Here is an 18,673-nt window from a genome sequence, read left to right as displayed (position 1 = left end):
CAGACTGAGAATGAAAAACAAACTTGAATTTAGATATGATTTATTTTACTCGTCAAAGCACGTATTTTTTCAATAAAGAAACTCAGCTCGATGTGGATGGAGCATATAATAACCTAAATATCCAGTGCTTTTGTGTTGCATACCTTTTACGTTCTGCCCAGTTAGGCGACTGTGTGTACATTATTTTTCATTTAATTAATTAATTTATTTATTTATTTAATTGGCTTTTATTGTTTGACAATTTAGCTTAAGATGCCTGCAACTTTCGTTATTGCACCTTTGCTGATTGTTATGTCTTTACCAATAAGTAAGTTATAAAACAGGCCTATATTTTCCTTTAAAAATTGCTATATAATAATTACGCAACAATATTTTTTTGGTCAGCATTTCCCTTACTGTTTCTGTATGTGAACAATCTCCTCCATTTTAAGATTTTTGATCGTCAAAATCTTATAGAGGTTTATACTGAATGCATGCAGCATATGCAGTCTATATGTAAATGGAAATACAAACGGGTTCGTAGATGGGAAAAATTTAATTCAATAAAAACATACTGACAACAGCCACAGTAGCAGACTTAGCCCGCAGCTATTGCATGCATAAAGGCCTTAGACCGTTGGCTTGTACTAAGCGCTTCTTGTCATTTAATAAGTTGCCAGCAACAGGTAGTGTTCCAACATTTAAAAACACGACTCAATAGAACAATTCAAAAGGAATGAAGAATACGGTCGGACCGCGGAGTCGAACTCCAATCGTTAAAAGGGATGAAGTTTCGCTGCTGCGCACGCAGTCCACTACGCCACCGCGGATGACAATCATAATGAGCTCGAAGTCACATAAACGCACAAAGTGTCACGAACGTGCTCGTTCAAAAGACTATTATAAACGAAAAGGAGGATAAACGCGCTCAATGTAAAAATAACACATGATGAAAGTCTAAGCATTATTCGCAATAAAGTTAAAAACAGGAACACTTATTCAGATCAACATTCTACTACACATGTCTTTGTGTTCATTGGAGGGGCTGGACTGTGTAGAAAAGGCGGGGCTGATTTTAATATTATAAAAAACGCCGCTTTTTACGGCGTCTTTGTTACACGGAAGCGCCGTAATTTACGGCGTAATATGGAAGTTCAAACGGCGAAATGAACGGCGTTTCGCATTGCTTTTAAAACGCCGTAATTTACGGCGTCTGTACGTCTTAAACGCCGTAATTTACGGCGTCTGTACGTTTTAAACGCCGTAATTTACGGCGTCTGTACGTCTTAAACGCCGTAAAAGCAGGCGTCATATGAACACCAGGCGTCTGGTTGATGGCGAAATATGACCCAAACGGCTTTCCATATAATTTACGGCGTCTGTACGTCTTAAACGCCGTAAAAGCAGGCGTCATATGAACACCAGGCGTCTGGTTGATGGCGAAATATGACCCAAACGGCTTTCCATACGCACGCACGCACGCACGCACGCACGCACACGTGACTGTCAATAAAAAATATATGCAAACAAAACAGAAATGAATGTATATCATAACAAAGTAAACACTCAAATCAGCAAATCCGTAGATGCAAACGTTTCTCCATGTTGTTGTGCTCTGAAATTCATATTGCAACCAGGAGCATGTTAACAAGTGCATTTAATAGTCTTGCAGAATAAGTTAGTTTCATTCTGTCACTTTTTTACAATGCAAATTAGGAAAAGCACAAGCAAGATGTTATAAAAATGCATCAATACTTCAAGCGGCAGGTAGTGTCACAGTGTCAAGATACACAAGAGTAGAAATGAAAGCAGAAGCCAAGTTTTGTCCGAAAACGTGTCTTCAGCGGTTTCTGAAGGTTGTAGTTAAACAGTCGACATGTTTACGGCCAAAGCAGCATGAACATAAACACATCAGATATCTGAAGGTGCTGCATCGCTCCCTTACATCACAATATTTTGGCCATTTTTTCAACGATCCATTTGGCAATTAAGTGTATTAATGCTAGTGGTGGAGAAATTGCATACCTTACCTTTAAAGAAAAAAGTGTTCACTAGTGTTTGCGGGGACTCTCTCTCTCTCTCTCTCTCTCTCTCTCTCTCTCTCTCTCTCTCTTTCTGTGTTTGTCACAGATCTCTCTCTCTCTGCATGTGGGCTGAAGCCCCTCCAGGCGGCTCTGAATCATATTTTCTGTGTATGAGTGAAACCTGAAATATCTTTGTGCCTTTATCCATATATACTGTAGATCTCAGTGCTTTAAGAGAATTAATTCGTGAGTTCTTTCCTCTCAACAAAACTCACACAAAAATATTCATATTCAACAACGCTCAGTGTCCTCAGATAATTTAGCAGTCTTGGTAGCTTGATGGTTTTCCTAGTTTCTATTCTGATGACTGTGGACGTCAGGATTTAAATGCGCTAAAATGTATTAAATTGAGTTGCGAGTAAGTAAAGATAAGGACTCAAGACATTATCAAATTTGTAGCTAATAAACACATTTGTGCTAAAGTATTTAATACATTTCAAATGACTTTCAAAATGATCAAATAGATATTATGTCATAAGAAATCATACATCAAACATTTCTCTCTTTGACTTCAAATAACTAAACAAACAAATTTAGTTAAACAGTTTTTTGTATATTTATAAAAGTGGTAATCAATCATTCAGTCAAGATGTGGTTTCTATACTGGCTTATGAAAAAAACATGGTTCATTTTCCTAAGGGATGTCTCTCTAAAGAGACTCTATGTTGAGGCTACGTATGTTAACAAGAAAAGTATTTTTATGTGTGGTCACGATATCAGATTTCCAGTATGATTCACACGGCCCAAATAATTCACAATGGCGATAATATCGAGATATCTATTGAAAAGTGAAAAAAAAAATTATGTTATCAATCAAATTTATTTGTTATCAGTTTAAATTTAGAATGTTATCACTTCTTTCATTTTGTTCACTTTTTGGGCAAAATATACATACGTGCACTATTTGTACACAGCAAATGCTAACGCAATACAAATGTACATTTTGTCATTAAAGCACAATTAAATTGAAAACTTAAATTGAAAGAGGGAGAGAGAGAGAGAGAGAGAGAGAGAAGGCAAAACGTAATATTGGTGCTGAACTATTTACAATATCACAATATGTGTAGAATCTCACAATGTCTGCAATTGTGATTTTCTATATCACAGTTATTGACATTGTGTCATTTTGAGTTGATCGTGTGTTAAATAAATAAAAGGGACAACAGACGTTGAGTTAAATGTAACATAAAATGTGTTACGGACAAAACATTGTGTGTATATTGTGACACCCCTAACATGAATCAAATTCAGTACACTGCGTGTAGCAAATATATAAATATACAAATCTCTATATGTGAATGTCAAATATGATGATTGAATCTGATTTCCTCACATCACAGCTGGCCAATGATCAAAGGATATACAATAAATGTATTTATATTCATAGCATGAGCTGTCTCTGCACATACAGACACTCCAAAATTGCCATAGCAACCTAATAAACCTTATTCTTGGATGTCACTGTTGTATTTCCTAAAATAACCACTCAATGTAATGCTGCAATTAAGATAATGCTACTAAATGTAGGTTTGTTGTGATGTATGACACTTTTCATTTTAACATGCAGACAAACACACACTGTTCTCATCAGTCTATCTGACACCATTTTACATCAAAGGATACGCTTTTGTTTGCTTACTAAATACTGCACAGCATAAACTGTGTGTTTATGATTTTATAATATAATAATTTATAATAATAATCTGCAGCAGTCATCCCGCAGACATGAATGTCCTTCAAAAACGTGCTGCGTTGAGAGTAATGTGAATCTAATTCTTCAAGTGTTCTCTGAAAAGCAGTTAACGAAAGCTTAACTTTACTGTGCGACAGACAAAGACATTCATATTGTTATTTTATTTAGCAGGTGCCTTTACAAAGCAACTTAAAGTGAACGGTCACCCAAAAATGAAAATTCTGTCATTGTTTACTCACCCTCTTGTCACCTGTTTGACTTTCTTTCTTGCTCAGAACACAAAAGAAGATATTTGGAAGAAAGTTGGTAACTGAACATTCCCGGCTCCCATTCACTTCTATTGTATGGACACAAAACCAATGCAAGCGAATGGAGGCCTGTTAACAATATCGTTCAAAAAAAGTATCTTCTTGCGTGTTCGGAGGAAGAAAGAAAGTCATCCAGGTTTGAAATGATTTCCATATTTGGGTGAACTATCACTTTAAGAACCACCAGTTCTACAACATAACAGGTGAACATTTCAATTGTGGACTGACGTTTGAGACAACAGATATTTCAGAGCTTCTGCTCACAGCCAAAGTCTTGATTTATTGTTAATGAAATTATGTGTAAATCTGAATTGTGCGTCTCATTTCATTAATTTATGTTTTTTCTACGTGTTCTTTGGATACGGGCTGATGAAGTTAATAAAACACAGTTGCACAGAAAAACACATAAGAATCAAGAGGAGATCTCAAGCAAACTAAAATACTTACAAAAGGCTCTTTGTGAAAGTTTAACAAACGTTTTAATGTAAAGGGTTATGTGAACAGTAAACATAATTAGGTAAATATAAAAGCATCACGACCCCATTAGAAATAAGAAATGATGAGTTCTTGAGTTTAAAACAAGATTCTTTAAAAGTTCATCTTAGATTTGCTTAATAGGACTAGGTGTTATAACCCCACTATTTCAGCACAGTTGAATTTCCCAACAGGACATTTCCAACACCTTATGCAGGGGAAGCTGACAAGAATATGAATAGAGGAAAGGAGGACTGAGGTTTCTCTGGTTCGTCGGGTAGGCATCCTCTTTCCTTGCCATTGTGTGTTCTGTGTCCCAATTTCACCACATTATCCTGAGCAAAAGATGCCTTTTGGTGAGGTGCTGCTGATAATGCCCTTTGTATGGTTCCCATCAACGCGACACGTCGTCAGATATGCACCTCAGCCTCATTGGGTTTTCGGTCCTTTATCACAAGACACCCTCAGCCAATCGCCTAAGACTTCTTCTTTCTGCACCACTGGCCAGTTCTTGATTATCCTCCACTGGACCTGTCCTCTGAGAGTGCCCTATTTGTCAGCTATGGTGACCTTAACCTGTCCAGTGAGTAGTGACCTCACGCACTGCAAGTCGTGAACACATACACACCAGAAGCAGTGGGCAGCTATCACTGTCGTTACCCGCCGGCCCTGAGAATCGAAACCTTCTGGTCACGAGTCCTGGTCAGTGCCCCCAAAATGAACGCAACCATAAGCGCCAACCCGTTGGCTAAGGCTGTTAGATTAGATTAGATTCAACTTTATTGTCATTAAACATAAGTACAAGTACAGTGTAACGAAATGTAGTTTAGGTCTAACCAGAAGTACAATTAGCAAGTGCAGGATATACGTTCTATGAAAATATGACAGTAGGTTTGTACTATGAACAATATATACAGATGACTATATACTATGAACATTAACACTATGACCATTAATGTACAGGTGGATATGAACAGATGATAACCCCACTGGCTCCGTTAATGCAAGCTTAGTATTTTCATTGCATCTATTAGGCTTGCATTTGGTTATTACAGTAAGAAGAGAGTAAATCAGTTCAAATCATTTATTTGTTTTTGTCTCAGCACATTCTTCATTCCCTGTGACATTTCATTAAACCGTTGGACTACAATGTCTTTAATTAAGGGCGCAAAATCGATTTTAATCAAATATCACTATTCAGGTCTATTCAGAGATGCACAACTCTATCTAACAGACAGGGACAAACTCAAGAACCAAAGGGTTCTGTAAAAGCCCACCACTACCAATCACATTATGTAAAGAAAATCATAATAACGTGCTTTAGATTTCAGATCCTGGCTTCAGCAAACATTATCTGAATCATCACAGATCTCATCCGCGCTTCTGTCTCTTGCCTGAAAAGACTACACACACCATAAAACTACAGTCAAGAACAACATGAGTCTACCTGTAGACCCCGAAGCATTACCACCGACTGAACGACCTCTTAATGGCTGCTGCATCACTTTGAAATATGTCATCAAACATAACTGTCTTTTTAGAAATTACACATTAAACACGGTTGCATCTGTTCACGAGAAAGAGAGAGAGATGCATTATATATTGTACATATTGTGAGACAGCCAGGTTTGTGTATGTATGTGATAATAGCTATAGGGGAGAGCTGATGTACGTGATTGAAGACGTGGTGTACAGATCACCGTAATATCAAATGAGTTCTGCTCGAACGAAACACAAGCTGTGAAAATGAAGCACAATCAAACACAGCCGTGAAACAGGAATGTGAGGCGGTGAGTGTTCCAGGAAAAGCGTTCAGATGAGATTTCAAGGAAAATCTCTTCACTTGTATGAGTACCGTTTCCCAGAAATGTTTAATCTTCAGTAACCACCATGATTTCAGGCTATTGTATATGTGTTTGCTATGTAATTGGGGGGGGGGGGGTCTGCAAGGGGTCCGGGTGGTTTCTCATGGACTCAAATGTTCATCTATCCGTCTGTCGGTCGGTCTGTTTTTCATTTTTATGTCTTTATCTATTGAAATAAATGTTAAGTTAATAGTTTTACATTCAAAACTTTCCATTAAACTGACACCCCCTCCTAGGTTGGTCCTATACCAGCTCATGACCATCTTAAACCAGCACAAACCAGCTACCATGTTTCAAAACCTAACTTACCAGCATATTCAGTTTTTTCAACAGGGCTTTTTGGAGACTCCAACAATTAATTTAAGTTCATTTCATTTGAGATTTTTCTTATATTCTAGATGAGTAATTTGAATATTTTAAACTTTGTTTTATAAAATAATTTTTTTTCGATTGTCTGTCAATTTAGTATTGAAGCCACACACAACAATTCAGTGTTTTTACTGACCGCTGTATTTAAGAACGTGTCACATTGCTAGATGGTAAATAAAAACAACAATAAAAATACATGCCGAAACACAAAGAACAAGCCTAGTTGTCACAAGCAAGTCAAAATTAGTTTATAGGAACACTAATCTTACCAGGGTAAGTTGACACATTTAACTTAGTTGGCAAAATTTCACATTTTATTACGGATTCGAGTTTTCGTTGGGCAGAATTTTATTATTTATTTCACCTATTTATTTTTACTTTCATAATTGGTTTACTTTTAGAAGTGAAGAATGAGAGATCCTGTTGAGACAATTTGTCAAATAGAGTAAGCTACCCCTAGGAAATCTAAGAGATTTTCACTGAAGTAAAAATGTGACAATGAGCACATTTCTCTCTCTCTCTCTCTCTCTCTCTCTCTCTCTCTCTCTCTCTCTCTCTCTTTCTCTCTCTCACACGCACGCCTACCTCCCTTCTCTCTTTCTCTCAATGCATCTTTTTCTTAAGGCTGTCAGTCTACCCCACTATGCCCTGCTATATTTTACAGTGATAAATGTTCTTGCCACTGATAGGCCTTCATCTCCCTGTGGGTCACGTCAGCACTCCACAGGTGAAACTGTCACAACATGTGAAACATACCCACTCAGGTCACGGCCTTCATCAAACATCCAACAAAAGAACTCACCTGAAGATATCTTTATGAATACTGCAAAGGAGTGTGAGGGCAGCTACAGTATCCACAAGTTTCCGGAGGGCGCTACTGTGAAAATGAACGTGGGTACAACGTAGTGTTTTGCACCTTGAATGACTTGTTCTGATGACTGAAATGAGACTATGATTCACATTTTGAATTGTACTGTTGGTTTCATGTTGTAATATATTAAAAATTAAATTGAAAACTGATGAGCAACACTCTTCGTGGCTGCACTTACAACCGGGTGAAGCTTGTTTCACGTCGTAAAAAAGAGCGTCTCACACACAGATCTAAAGTTAAAGGGATACTTCATCCCAAATGTTTATTCTGTCATTATTTACTCAGCTTCGAGTCTATATATGAATCTGTATAAATGTCTTTGTTCTGATGAACACAAAGATATTTGGAAGGATGCTTAGTTTGCCTCCCATTGACTACCATAGTGGGAAAAATGGTAGACTACAATGGTATTCAAAACCCACCTGACACAGTACGCCCTGACAACATCGCCAGTTCGTCTTCATTTGGTCACCGTGACATTACTTCGTGACGACGTTCTGAGGATCTCTTAACAACGTTCAATCACTCTAAAATGGAAATTTTGCTAACGTTCTAGAAACGTCCACGTCCTCAAGGCGCCCCCCACGTCGTGAATTGATCCCGTTGAGAACGTTGTAGCGACGTGATGTATTGGTCTTCAGATGACCCGGACACTGGTCATTTGATTAATGAATCTGGTCATTTCTATTTATTATGTTATTGTATGAAAAATTTATGATCAGACTAAATTCGATTCCACATTTACAACAATATTTATTTAGAGCGCGTCTCCAATACGCATGCACCTTCTTTGTTCTGCGTTGAGCCGCACGCTGTCGTCATTTAAACGTTATCTGTAATTGTTTTACCTCACTGCCTGATTTTACTTTAGCGGTTTATTAATATTCATTCTTTATTTTATACCATACAGATGTGAGACACACATATTTAAGTGATTTTCGATCGATTCGGTGCGTTTAAATGAACACCCTGATGTTTGTGAGCGTGATTTTAAATGTCTGTTAGAATGTGTGTCTTCAAAAAAATAAAATGACTGTGAATGCAGATAAATGTTGATGAAAACCCTTTCAACTTCATTAACCAACTCAATTTAAAGCAACTCTTTTAGAAAAGCCCCAGGGTTGATTATTATTCACAGCTTTTATAATGGCACAGAATTCAAGCGTAAGAGATGTCCTGTGTCTATTACTATTAGTTAAAGCCATCCACCGTACATCCATACTAAACGTCTGCTATACTGTATGATCTTACTAGTACAGTTATCACATTTCACAGCTCAGCGAGGATCTAGACTTATCAATCAACTCTGAATCTGCTATAAAAACGCACCTTTAACACGAACATGAATCCCGGCTGTCATTTTAAGTGGCTGGCTCTCTTTTCATTAACTGCGTGTCATGACAGATTTTTTTCTCTGAGACATAACTAACCAGTTTTCACTGTGCAGTGGGGAGGAGAGAATATGAAATGTGTGTGAATAAGTGTGTGTGTGTGTGTGTGTGATTTTCTGTGCTGTCAGGACTAAATCGTAAGGTTGTAATTTGCAGGTGATTTTTATGGAAGGGCACTCAGAAAATGTCCCTTTACCACCTAACAGATCTCACCGATTTAATATCACAGCTCACTCCGTAAACTGCAAGATATGTGTGTATACATAAATATATAACTATTGAAAAAACATAAATGTTCAAAATAGTTCATTTTAACAATTAGTGGTGCTGCTTCGGGTTCAAGGGCGTATAAGTAATAATACATTAAATTTATCTAGCACTTTTCCAGAGCTCAAAGCACTTTACATTTAGGCATTTAGCAGATGCTTTTATCTAAAGCGACTAACATTGCGACTTACATTGCGTTATCCTATACATTTCTATACATAGGTATCTGTAATCCCACTGAGCTACAGGAAATCTTGACAAATAACAACATAAACTTAAGTAAACAGACAAAAACATAACACAATATACATATCAAACATCACAAACAATGCTATTCATCCAAAAAGTCCTTGGAGCAAATGCAGTGAAACAAAAAGGGAAACATCACTTGAATTGTATACAATGAATTGTCCAGTTGAAGTGAGATTAAAGGTAAAGTCTTCAATCTCCAGTTGAGATGTAAGTGTTTAAGACGTACAACAAACAGTTTAAACAAGTCCAAACAAACAGCCCAGAGTGAATCAGCAGCCAAACGTGCACAGCGTACTCCCACCGGAAACACGTGGTGTTCAAAGACTGCACAAGAACTTCTGGTACCGTCAGCCAATCAACATTGTAATTTTCTAATTTTTCTGTAGCTCCAGAGGGATTTATCACATGACACGTCACGACAGCTCAGGTGATTGGCACAAAATGTTTAGTGTGAGACAGCAGCACTCTGACACCCTGGGATAAATCCATCCACAAGATGAAGATGGTTTGAGTTTCCCATAGAGACAGAGTAGAGAAAATGCTGATTTCCCAAGAGTCTCACCATATAGACAACTACAGAAAACTGGCACCGCAGACACATTGCCATAGCCCAAACCAATATCTGCTAACTCCAGACTTCATTGAGTTAAGATTCTGGATGGTCAGATGCTCCCTTTTGTTCACTTTCCCAATCTTCCATTACAGGTCAACCGTTTTATCAATGTTTTGTCAGCAAATTCAGTGTTAGCAATGCTGAAAATTCATCTTGGACACTCTTATGACCCACTCAATCACACAAAATCCTTCGAGGACCCAGTTGCAAAAACTTAGCTGCTAAGTTTAGACTGCGTCTTAACAGCTAGACTCACTGACTAACAAAGAGTAAGGACTTATCAGTCTTACTTATCATATTTCAGTTAGCCCAATCTACCTCTTTTTGTAAAGACGTCTTGAAGAAAAAAATGTGACGAGTCTGAGCAGTTTATGCAACTGGCGCCAAAACTTCACTTAAAGCCCCAGTGAAATCAAAATGAAAGGTTTTTTTCCTTTTATTAAAAATAAGTTAGCCTTAAGGACGTCAATAAACTAATTAGCTTCTACATGCTGGCAAAATTCCTATTTAAAATATATAAGCGATAAAAAGTAAAAAAACATCTAGAAATGCTGGGGTGGTGCCGCCATCTTTAGAGGTTATTTACTAGTGATTGATACATGATCATCGATGTGATTTCCTTCGCGTTTGTTACAAGTCGTAAAACAAAAAAATCATATTGCGTTGTCGAGTTTCTGTCCTAAATGACTGTAGTTGCAGTTTATAACACAGCACAACCGACCCACCATGTTTATGTCTTCTTAGTAAAATGAAGCAACTTGCAGAAAAGAGCCGCTACCAACTACAAATATGGCCGCCACACCCAGCTTGCAACACGGTGGGACGTCGGCTGCACATTCTCTATGGACTTTTTACAGCTATTACGCTGTAATAAATGCGGCTTTGCAAGGCTGACTGTGCCGTAAACTAAACGCTATTGGTTATTTTAAAAGGGGGCGGAACCATACGATATTTCTCACGCAGAGCCTTTGAATATGTGAGTTACGACACTCGATCTCGCAGCCGTGTGGTCGCACGGTTCATGGAGCACCTAAGAGTTCCAAACAGATACGTGCTGTCAATCTATTTAAATGGATTTTAGCGGGACAGACAACAACAACTGTATTTGCATAAAGTTTCCTAAATATTAGCACATTGTGTACACTGATTACTATGTTGACAACATTTATAGCAGCATTTTGTCTTGGGAGTAATATGAATATAAGATCAGTCTTTAAGTTTAATTTTAACTTTTAATTTCAATTGCCAAGTTATTTTACCCACTGTACAGCAAATGCTTTTTGTTATGAATATACCGCGCAGGGTCAGAAAGCTGCTACCACAAACATCACAGATGACCCGTCGATACTGAAACTACATGTGTATCTAGATTCTCATTCACCAGGTCATCACACCTGCATTGCTCATCCATCACACCGTGAAGAATCAGAGTCGAGTAATGTATAAGTGAGGAAGAAATGATCATCACCGTTTCATGCTGGTTTGTTGCATATCGGTTTTGGTCAAGACCTTTACTGAAGGAACAAAAAACAAAGCAGTCAGTCAGGACTTGACACGGTTTTACTCTAAACAAATGGAAGATAAGAAGAGAGAATGGGAAATAAGCACTACTACATGGTTCTTTCTGCTCCACTTCACTTTTATTCAAAATACATGACAACCAAAATGGCCATTAATGTGCCTTTACTGTGACTTAAAGGAAAAGTTCATCCACAAATGGAAATTCTTGCGGTCAAACGAAAAATATTTTGTGAAATGTCTCAGTGATTTTGTGTATATACAATGGAAGTCAATGTCAACGTTGTTTGGTTACCAACATTCTTTAAAATATCTTCATTTGTGTTTTGCCAAAGAAAGAAACTCATACAGGTTTGGAATGACATGAGGGTGAATAAATGAAAGAGGGTTTTAATTTCTTTGGGTGAACTGTCCTTTTAAGAGCACCTGACGATCTTGCACATTTTAACAGCAGTGACTTCTCAACTTAAATAATAATTTATAACGAAATAAAAACCTAAAACATTTCATTATTTTGAGCCAAACTTCTCCCGAAAGGATAACAGTGTAAATAAATAATGAAAGAATACTGTAAGTATTTTTGTGTGAACTGTTTCTTTAACAGAGCATTGGTTTCCTAAATCTGTAAAAAAAGGACATGTGTTTTCTTATTATTTGAGATGTAAAGTACTTAACAATCTATATGAGATCCATCTAAATGCTAATGGGTGTCAAACTGACCCTTGACCCTTGAACCACAATGAGGTTGAGCTGTTCATCATCAGGATGGAAATGAGTTTAAACGCTCACATCAATAGAAAAATGATCCAACAGCACATCTGAAGCAGACCGAGACGGCAAGAAAGAGGAAGGACATCACAGATGAGAGGAACCATATCATTCAAGTCTGTACTGCCACTCACAGAGAGAACAGTCGAGCTTGAAATTGTGGATGGTATAAATGAGAAAAATCAGCTTGACTGACTCTTTGTGTGTGTGTGTGACTGATATCTAGAGAACATTGTGTGGAGACTGTTTGTCATTGCCGAGTCTGAAAATCGATCACAAATGTTCTTTCAAACACTTTTGGTGTATGGGTGCATATTGAAGGGGTGTGCCAAATGCACTCGTAGTACTCATAGTTGTCCTTTTCCTCTTTCTCACATAATTTGACAAAAGCTGACTAGAAACTAAAACGTTCTCACCAGTTCGAGATGTGGAGTGAACATTGCTGATCCAGATCCAAACAGCATCCACAGTCCGGTGAGCTGAAAACAAATCGCAAACACCTCAAAAAATACTGCAAAGAAAGTTCAGATTCACTTTTATGCAATGCAACAGTAATATCTGTACACGCTTTCATGTTTTCTATGTGATAGTCTTGATTTTAATCACAGTTTACACGTGTCTTGTCATTCTTGTTTGATTTCGTTTGAACTTCAACTGGAAAGGTCACAACACAGCTAAAATTGGATTTAAAATGGTCTCTTTCCTTTTTTGTATGTGTTCTGTGTTGGCTTTCTTTAGTTCGGACTTATTGTTGGAACAAAGACGAGAGACAAATCATTAGTAACAAACTAAAACTTGTATGCCAACTTGTAAACCCACAGATGTGCGAAAAAACGCCATATTGGAAAGGTCCGGAAACACTCGAAAGCAACATGACTCTGTGGGTATGTGCATTACATAACTGCTAAATTAGCATTATATAATTATCAGAAATTATATAACTGCTAAACTACAATAGAACAAGACGAATGCGATGGCTAACACGACATTTAAAAATTGCCATAAAACCTCCAGCATTTAATTCATACACAGAAAAACACAAAACACATACTCAACTGTGTAGTAATACCATAACATTATTTGTGAATTTTTGAAACTTGGTGGTTTGCAATGTTGTGGCATGAAAACATTGATTTTATTGTAAGAGATGAAAGCGACTGAAATGTTCACTATTTAAAGTTGAAGGACTGGAAAGGTAGAATATTAAGAGATGACATTACTGCCCTCTAGTGCTGCAAATGAAATATGCCTACAGCAACTCTTTCCTCTTATTTGCCTATTTCAGTCAAGAAGATAATAAAAGCTTCCTCAATCCCCCATTTCATATTTTGATACAGTTTCTGATACTACTGTATTAATATTGATACATGTATATCCTAAAAAATACAGTTATAAGGATAATTTTATATTGCGTTTGTAGTTCTGAATATATATATATACACACATATATATACACAAAGTTGTTTTAAAATAACGCAAGCCTATACCCGTTCAACTGCATGTGTGCGCATCCGAGCGCATCTGAAGCGGATACTGATGCGCGCATGCGTAAAGGATGCTGATGCTGATGCTGATGCTGCTGAGGGAGAACCGCGCGCGCAGAAGATGAGCGTGTGACCGCGGGCCGGGGTCAGTCTTCACTGGACACCTTTGATGAAAGGGTGAGTTAAATAGCTTTTTAACTACATTGTGTTATTACATAATTGATGCAAACGAGTGTACATTTCGATCATATTAGAGACGTTTCTCTTGGAATCCATGACATGAGATCTCTGCATCTCAGATACCTTCAGACTGCTCGTTCATCTGCTGTATTGTAGCGTCCTCTCTACAACAGAAATAAACCAAACATATTCCATTGTGTGTTTTCATGAATTTCAATGATGTGTGTGTGCTTAATAAACGAAACCGTTCGATTAAAATATGCAGCCCGTTATGGAATGTGAGAAATGGAAATTCAAGAGACATGTGCATTCACGTATTTATGGTCTAAATAATGCATGCATAAAAAGCCATTTTTGTATGGAATGCCTCTTTACATCCATGCAATATACACAAGACAGAAAAGTGTGTAAAAACAAATAGTTTAAGCTGAAATGAATATTATCATTTAAATAATAAATAAAGAACAGACTCATAATTGTAAACATGACACTTTTTTTGTGTGCATGTTTAAATATTGTGTGTGTGTGCTGTTGATCTCAGGTGCTCTGTTGTAATTGGTCTCATTGGATATAAATGTTCACTGCAGGTCTACTGTGTATTATGGTATGCCGGCCTTTTTCCTACCTGGAGGACGGGTTAAATTAATTAAGCGTGACACAATTGTGAATGCGAACATGTGTTATATTGGTAACAGTTGCATGGGTAACACACTCACTGTGTCATAGCGTTTTGATGAACTGCAAGTTCCGTCTGTAGCTCATGGGGTCTGAACGGGTGGAAATGGGAAAACGACCATCGCAGGATGCCGCTAACGCCACCCAAGTGCAGAGTACACCCCCCAAAGCTCAGATGTCGGGAAAGCCGAAAACGCAAACCCTCGACTGGCTCAATGCTCCTCCGAACGCCTGCTGCTTCTGCTGGTGCTGCTGCTGTAGCTGCTCCTGGTGAGGAGATTCTAACCAACTAGAGATTCATAACTAGAGATTATAACCCACTAGAGATTCATATTTTAAAATGTATTTTACCTTTCCAACGATTCACTTTGTATAACCGATTCACCTGCAGACCAAGGAACAACGTTTTAAACAAATCTCATTGTCGCAGAAGGCCAAAGCTTACAATATACACGATGCACATGTACACCAATGTATGTTTAATGATGTAACACGGGTTAGTAAATGAAATTTTAAAGAATTATTTCAGATAAAATGATGTTTGAGGCTAAATACGACATTGTATGTGTGTTTTTATGTAATGCGTGTGTGGTGGGTGGTTACCTGAGAGCACAGGTGAGGTCTTGGTAGGTGTTTCTGGAAACTTCATTAAGTTCACGGTAGTCTGAATTTAGCAGCAGGTCCCACGTACAGCATCACTATCCCAGTGGAGTCTCTCATGAGACGTGCATGTCTCACAGAGTGCTCACAGAACCCAAAAAACATGTTTTTCTGACCTGCGTGTATGTGTGCAGTCTGTCGGTACGCTCTGGCAAGGAGGAAAAGATTCAGACGACGATACCAGACGAACAAGAGGATGCCGAAACCGAGCAGAAGTGAGTTGTATTACAACATATGACATAAAATCCCATTTGTCTTACACTATAGAACGAAAGTCCAACTTTCTGAAGCATAATGATTTAAAATATCAGGGTTGCCATGTTTGTGCCAAGAAATCGGCTTAAATAATGAATACATACTTAAACACAAATGATGCGTTTTTGAGATCTTTCTCATTTGTGAGCCTACTTGATATATATTGATTTTATACGTCGCTGATTGATTTTTCCTAATTCTTTTCCCTTTCCTTCTTTATAAAAAAAAAAAATTACTAACCTCACTATTCTTAGCTTTGTATACTGTGCTAGGCTTTAATGGACTAGTTTGATGCACTTATGTATTTTGTTGCCTATGTTGTTATAATTGCTTCCAATGTTTCCTCATCTGTAAGTCGCTTTGGATAAAAGCATCTGCTAAATGACTAAATGTAAATGTAAATGTAAATATATATGCGAGCAGCAGCATTAAAATGATCTTCGTATTTATGCATTTGTGGAAAAAAGGGCAGATTTGGCAGCCCTGTCTGAATCTTTGAAGACTAAATCATTTTCTTTGTTACCCTATTAGTGACTTAACGTTAACGTTTATTTAGATGAATGTGTTTAGTTTTATTTTGTTTATTAAATGTATATCTAAGAATAAAATGTGTACAATTCATTGTGCATTGCCATTTCATCATCTTGCAAACCCTCGGGTGAGAGTAACAATATTTATTTAACCTTACTATACATGCACAGGGCCCATGGAAAAGGCATTTTTGTTTTAGCGGGTCTGCATTTATATTTATATTCTTTGTTTACATTATTATTCAATCAAATATCACAAACTATGCAAAATTTGAAAGATTAAACAATTGAAATGTATGTTCTGAACTGGTTTTGCAATCAATAAAATGCTCAAAAAAGGGGGCGCTTATATAAGGGGTTACAAGCCATCATAATCATTTCCATGTTAATCGACATTAAAGGTAAAAACACAGCTGCTCTCATTGGTGAACTAAAGCTTGCATTTATAAATGTTTAATCTGATTACAACATTGTCTAGCTCTGAACTTTAGGCTGTTTCACAATAATTATGAATACAAAATGACTATAAAAAATTCAGATGTATCTGTACACAATGTTGTGTACTAATCTAATGTAGAGGAATTCATGTTTCTTCTCTGTAATCCTACCAGGCGATATGACAGCAGTGTTGTGTTTTCTGCAGGCTTGAGCTCACACAAGAGGAGGTGCAGTCTTGGTCAGAATCCTTTGAGAAGCTCATCAAGAGCCCTGAAGGTCGTGCACACTTCCAACAGTTCCTGAAGATTGAGTTTAGTGAAGAGAACATGCTGTTCTGGCTCGCCTGCGAGGAGCTGAAGAAAGAGACCAACAGAACGACGGTAGAACACACCGTGAAACGGATATATGAGGATTACGTCTCTGTGCTGTCACCTAAAGAGGTATTTTTCTTATTATATAGATTCTGCTCTAACAAAGTCCATACAGCTCAGAGGAAAATATGATTCCTTGGATGTTGCGCTTTCATCGTTTTCTAAGTTGATACAAAGTGCACATTGCCTCCGAATTGATAGCTTTTAATTGTTTCTAAATACCGTGTATGTGTTTAGGTGAGTCTGGACTCGCATGCGCGTGAACTGATCAGCAGCAAAATGCAGGACCCCTCCTCCTGCACGTTTGACGAAGCACAACTGCAGATCTACACGCTCATGCAGCGAGACTCCTTCCCGCGATACATAAACTCCAGCAGCTACACGGACCTCATAAAGAGCCTCCAACAACCTGATCAGTCCTTACACACGCACACAACATCTACAACTCAAAACCAGGAGAGGAACCTTCCAGGTTAAACACTACCACACACTAGTTGTCCTTGAGTTTTAAAAACTCTTGTGTCGAGAATTCTATAATTTTTGTGATTTGAAGACACCAGAAACTACACACGCTATCTTTAACTTGCATCCAACATGGAATGTTTCTTTTCTCTGAAGCCTTTTGATGTAGGACATTCAAACACACGTTTTAGACTTCTTCAAGTTGTTGCATTTTTCTTAGTTCAAGGGATGGTTCACCCCACATGAGAATTATCCGATCATTTACTCACCCTCACGTCATTCCAAACCTGTATGACTTTCTTTCTTCTTAAAAACATTGAAGATACTTTAAGAATATTTACAGCATTGGCCCCCATTGACTTCCATTGTGTAAACACATTTCTCAAAATATCTTCTTTAGTGCTCCGCCGAAGAAAGAGTCACATACAGGTTTACAACCACAGGCAGGTGAATAAATGATGACATCATATTTATCAGGGTGACCTATCCCAGATTCCTTTCTCGTCTAAAGATATATTCTGATATTATGGCAGAACCGTGACTGTGCCTTGCTTTACACACTACGATAGAAAAACTAATAGAGGTGTCATGAAACCCTGGTCCTGTCAGTTAGTTTCAATGAGAAATGATAGATGTCGCTTACAAGACACACATATCAGACTAATGAAACTGAATTGGATTATGATCAAATTAACTCTATAGTCTATTTTATGTGTATAACCTGCATGCATGTTTTTAAATGCAGCGATTGCACTTGATACACTTATGTATACCGGATCATTGTACAAATAGATTGAAGTATAAATAAAGCACAAACAATTGAAAAAAAGGATCGAGAAATAATGTTTAAGTAAATGGGATGTATGGATAACATAGATCTAAAGTGACTAATATTGCTTGATAATTCAGGAATCTAAGTGATACAAAGGTTTGAAAGTATATGTAAAAAACTAAATGTACTTAAAGTTACACTCTTTAATTATTGTTGCTTTAGCCAATACAACACTCGTCCTAGACGTCTGTTCTTGTTAAACAAAACAGATTCACACAAAGGTCAGCATTTGGATCTTCTCATTTTCCTGACTCCATAGAGATAAATCAAATGACATTTGAATAGATAAAAAATAAATTAAATAGACAAATTTGGCCCAGCATGATCCATTTCC

General features: G+C 37.4%; 1 protein-coding gene across 1 annotated transcript; it reads left to right on the top strand.

Moving 5' to 3' along the window:
• Window positions 1–14,006: 14,006 nt before the first annotated feature.
• Window positions 14,007–18,343, top strand: LOC306892450 (regulator of G-protein signaling 20-like). Its single transcript, XM_079453577.1, has 5 exons — window positions 14,007–14,113; window positions 14,874–15,061; window positions 15,586–15,666; window positions 16,880–17,114; window positions 17,283–18,343. Exons 2-5 carry the CDS (start codon window positions 14,877–14,879, stop codon window positions 17,520–17,522), a joined length of 741 nt encoding a protein of 246 aa, XP_079309703.1. The 5' UTR covers window positions 14,007–14,113; window positions 14,874–14,876; the 3' UTR covers window positions 17,523–18,343.
• The last annotated feature ends 330 nt before the right edge of the window (window positions 18,344–18,673 follow it).

Source organism: Barbatula barbatula (genome assembly GCF_947034865.1).
Source record: "Barbatula barbatula genome assembly, chromosome: 1".
NCBI classification, from domain to species: Eukaryota; Metazoa; Chordata; class Actinopteri; order Cypriniformes; family Nemacheilidae; genus Barbatula; species Barbatula barbatula.
This window is presented reverse-complemented; position numbering and strand designations above follow the sequence as displayed.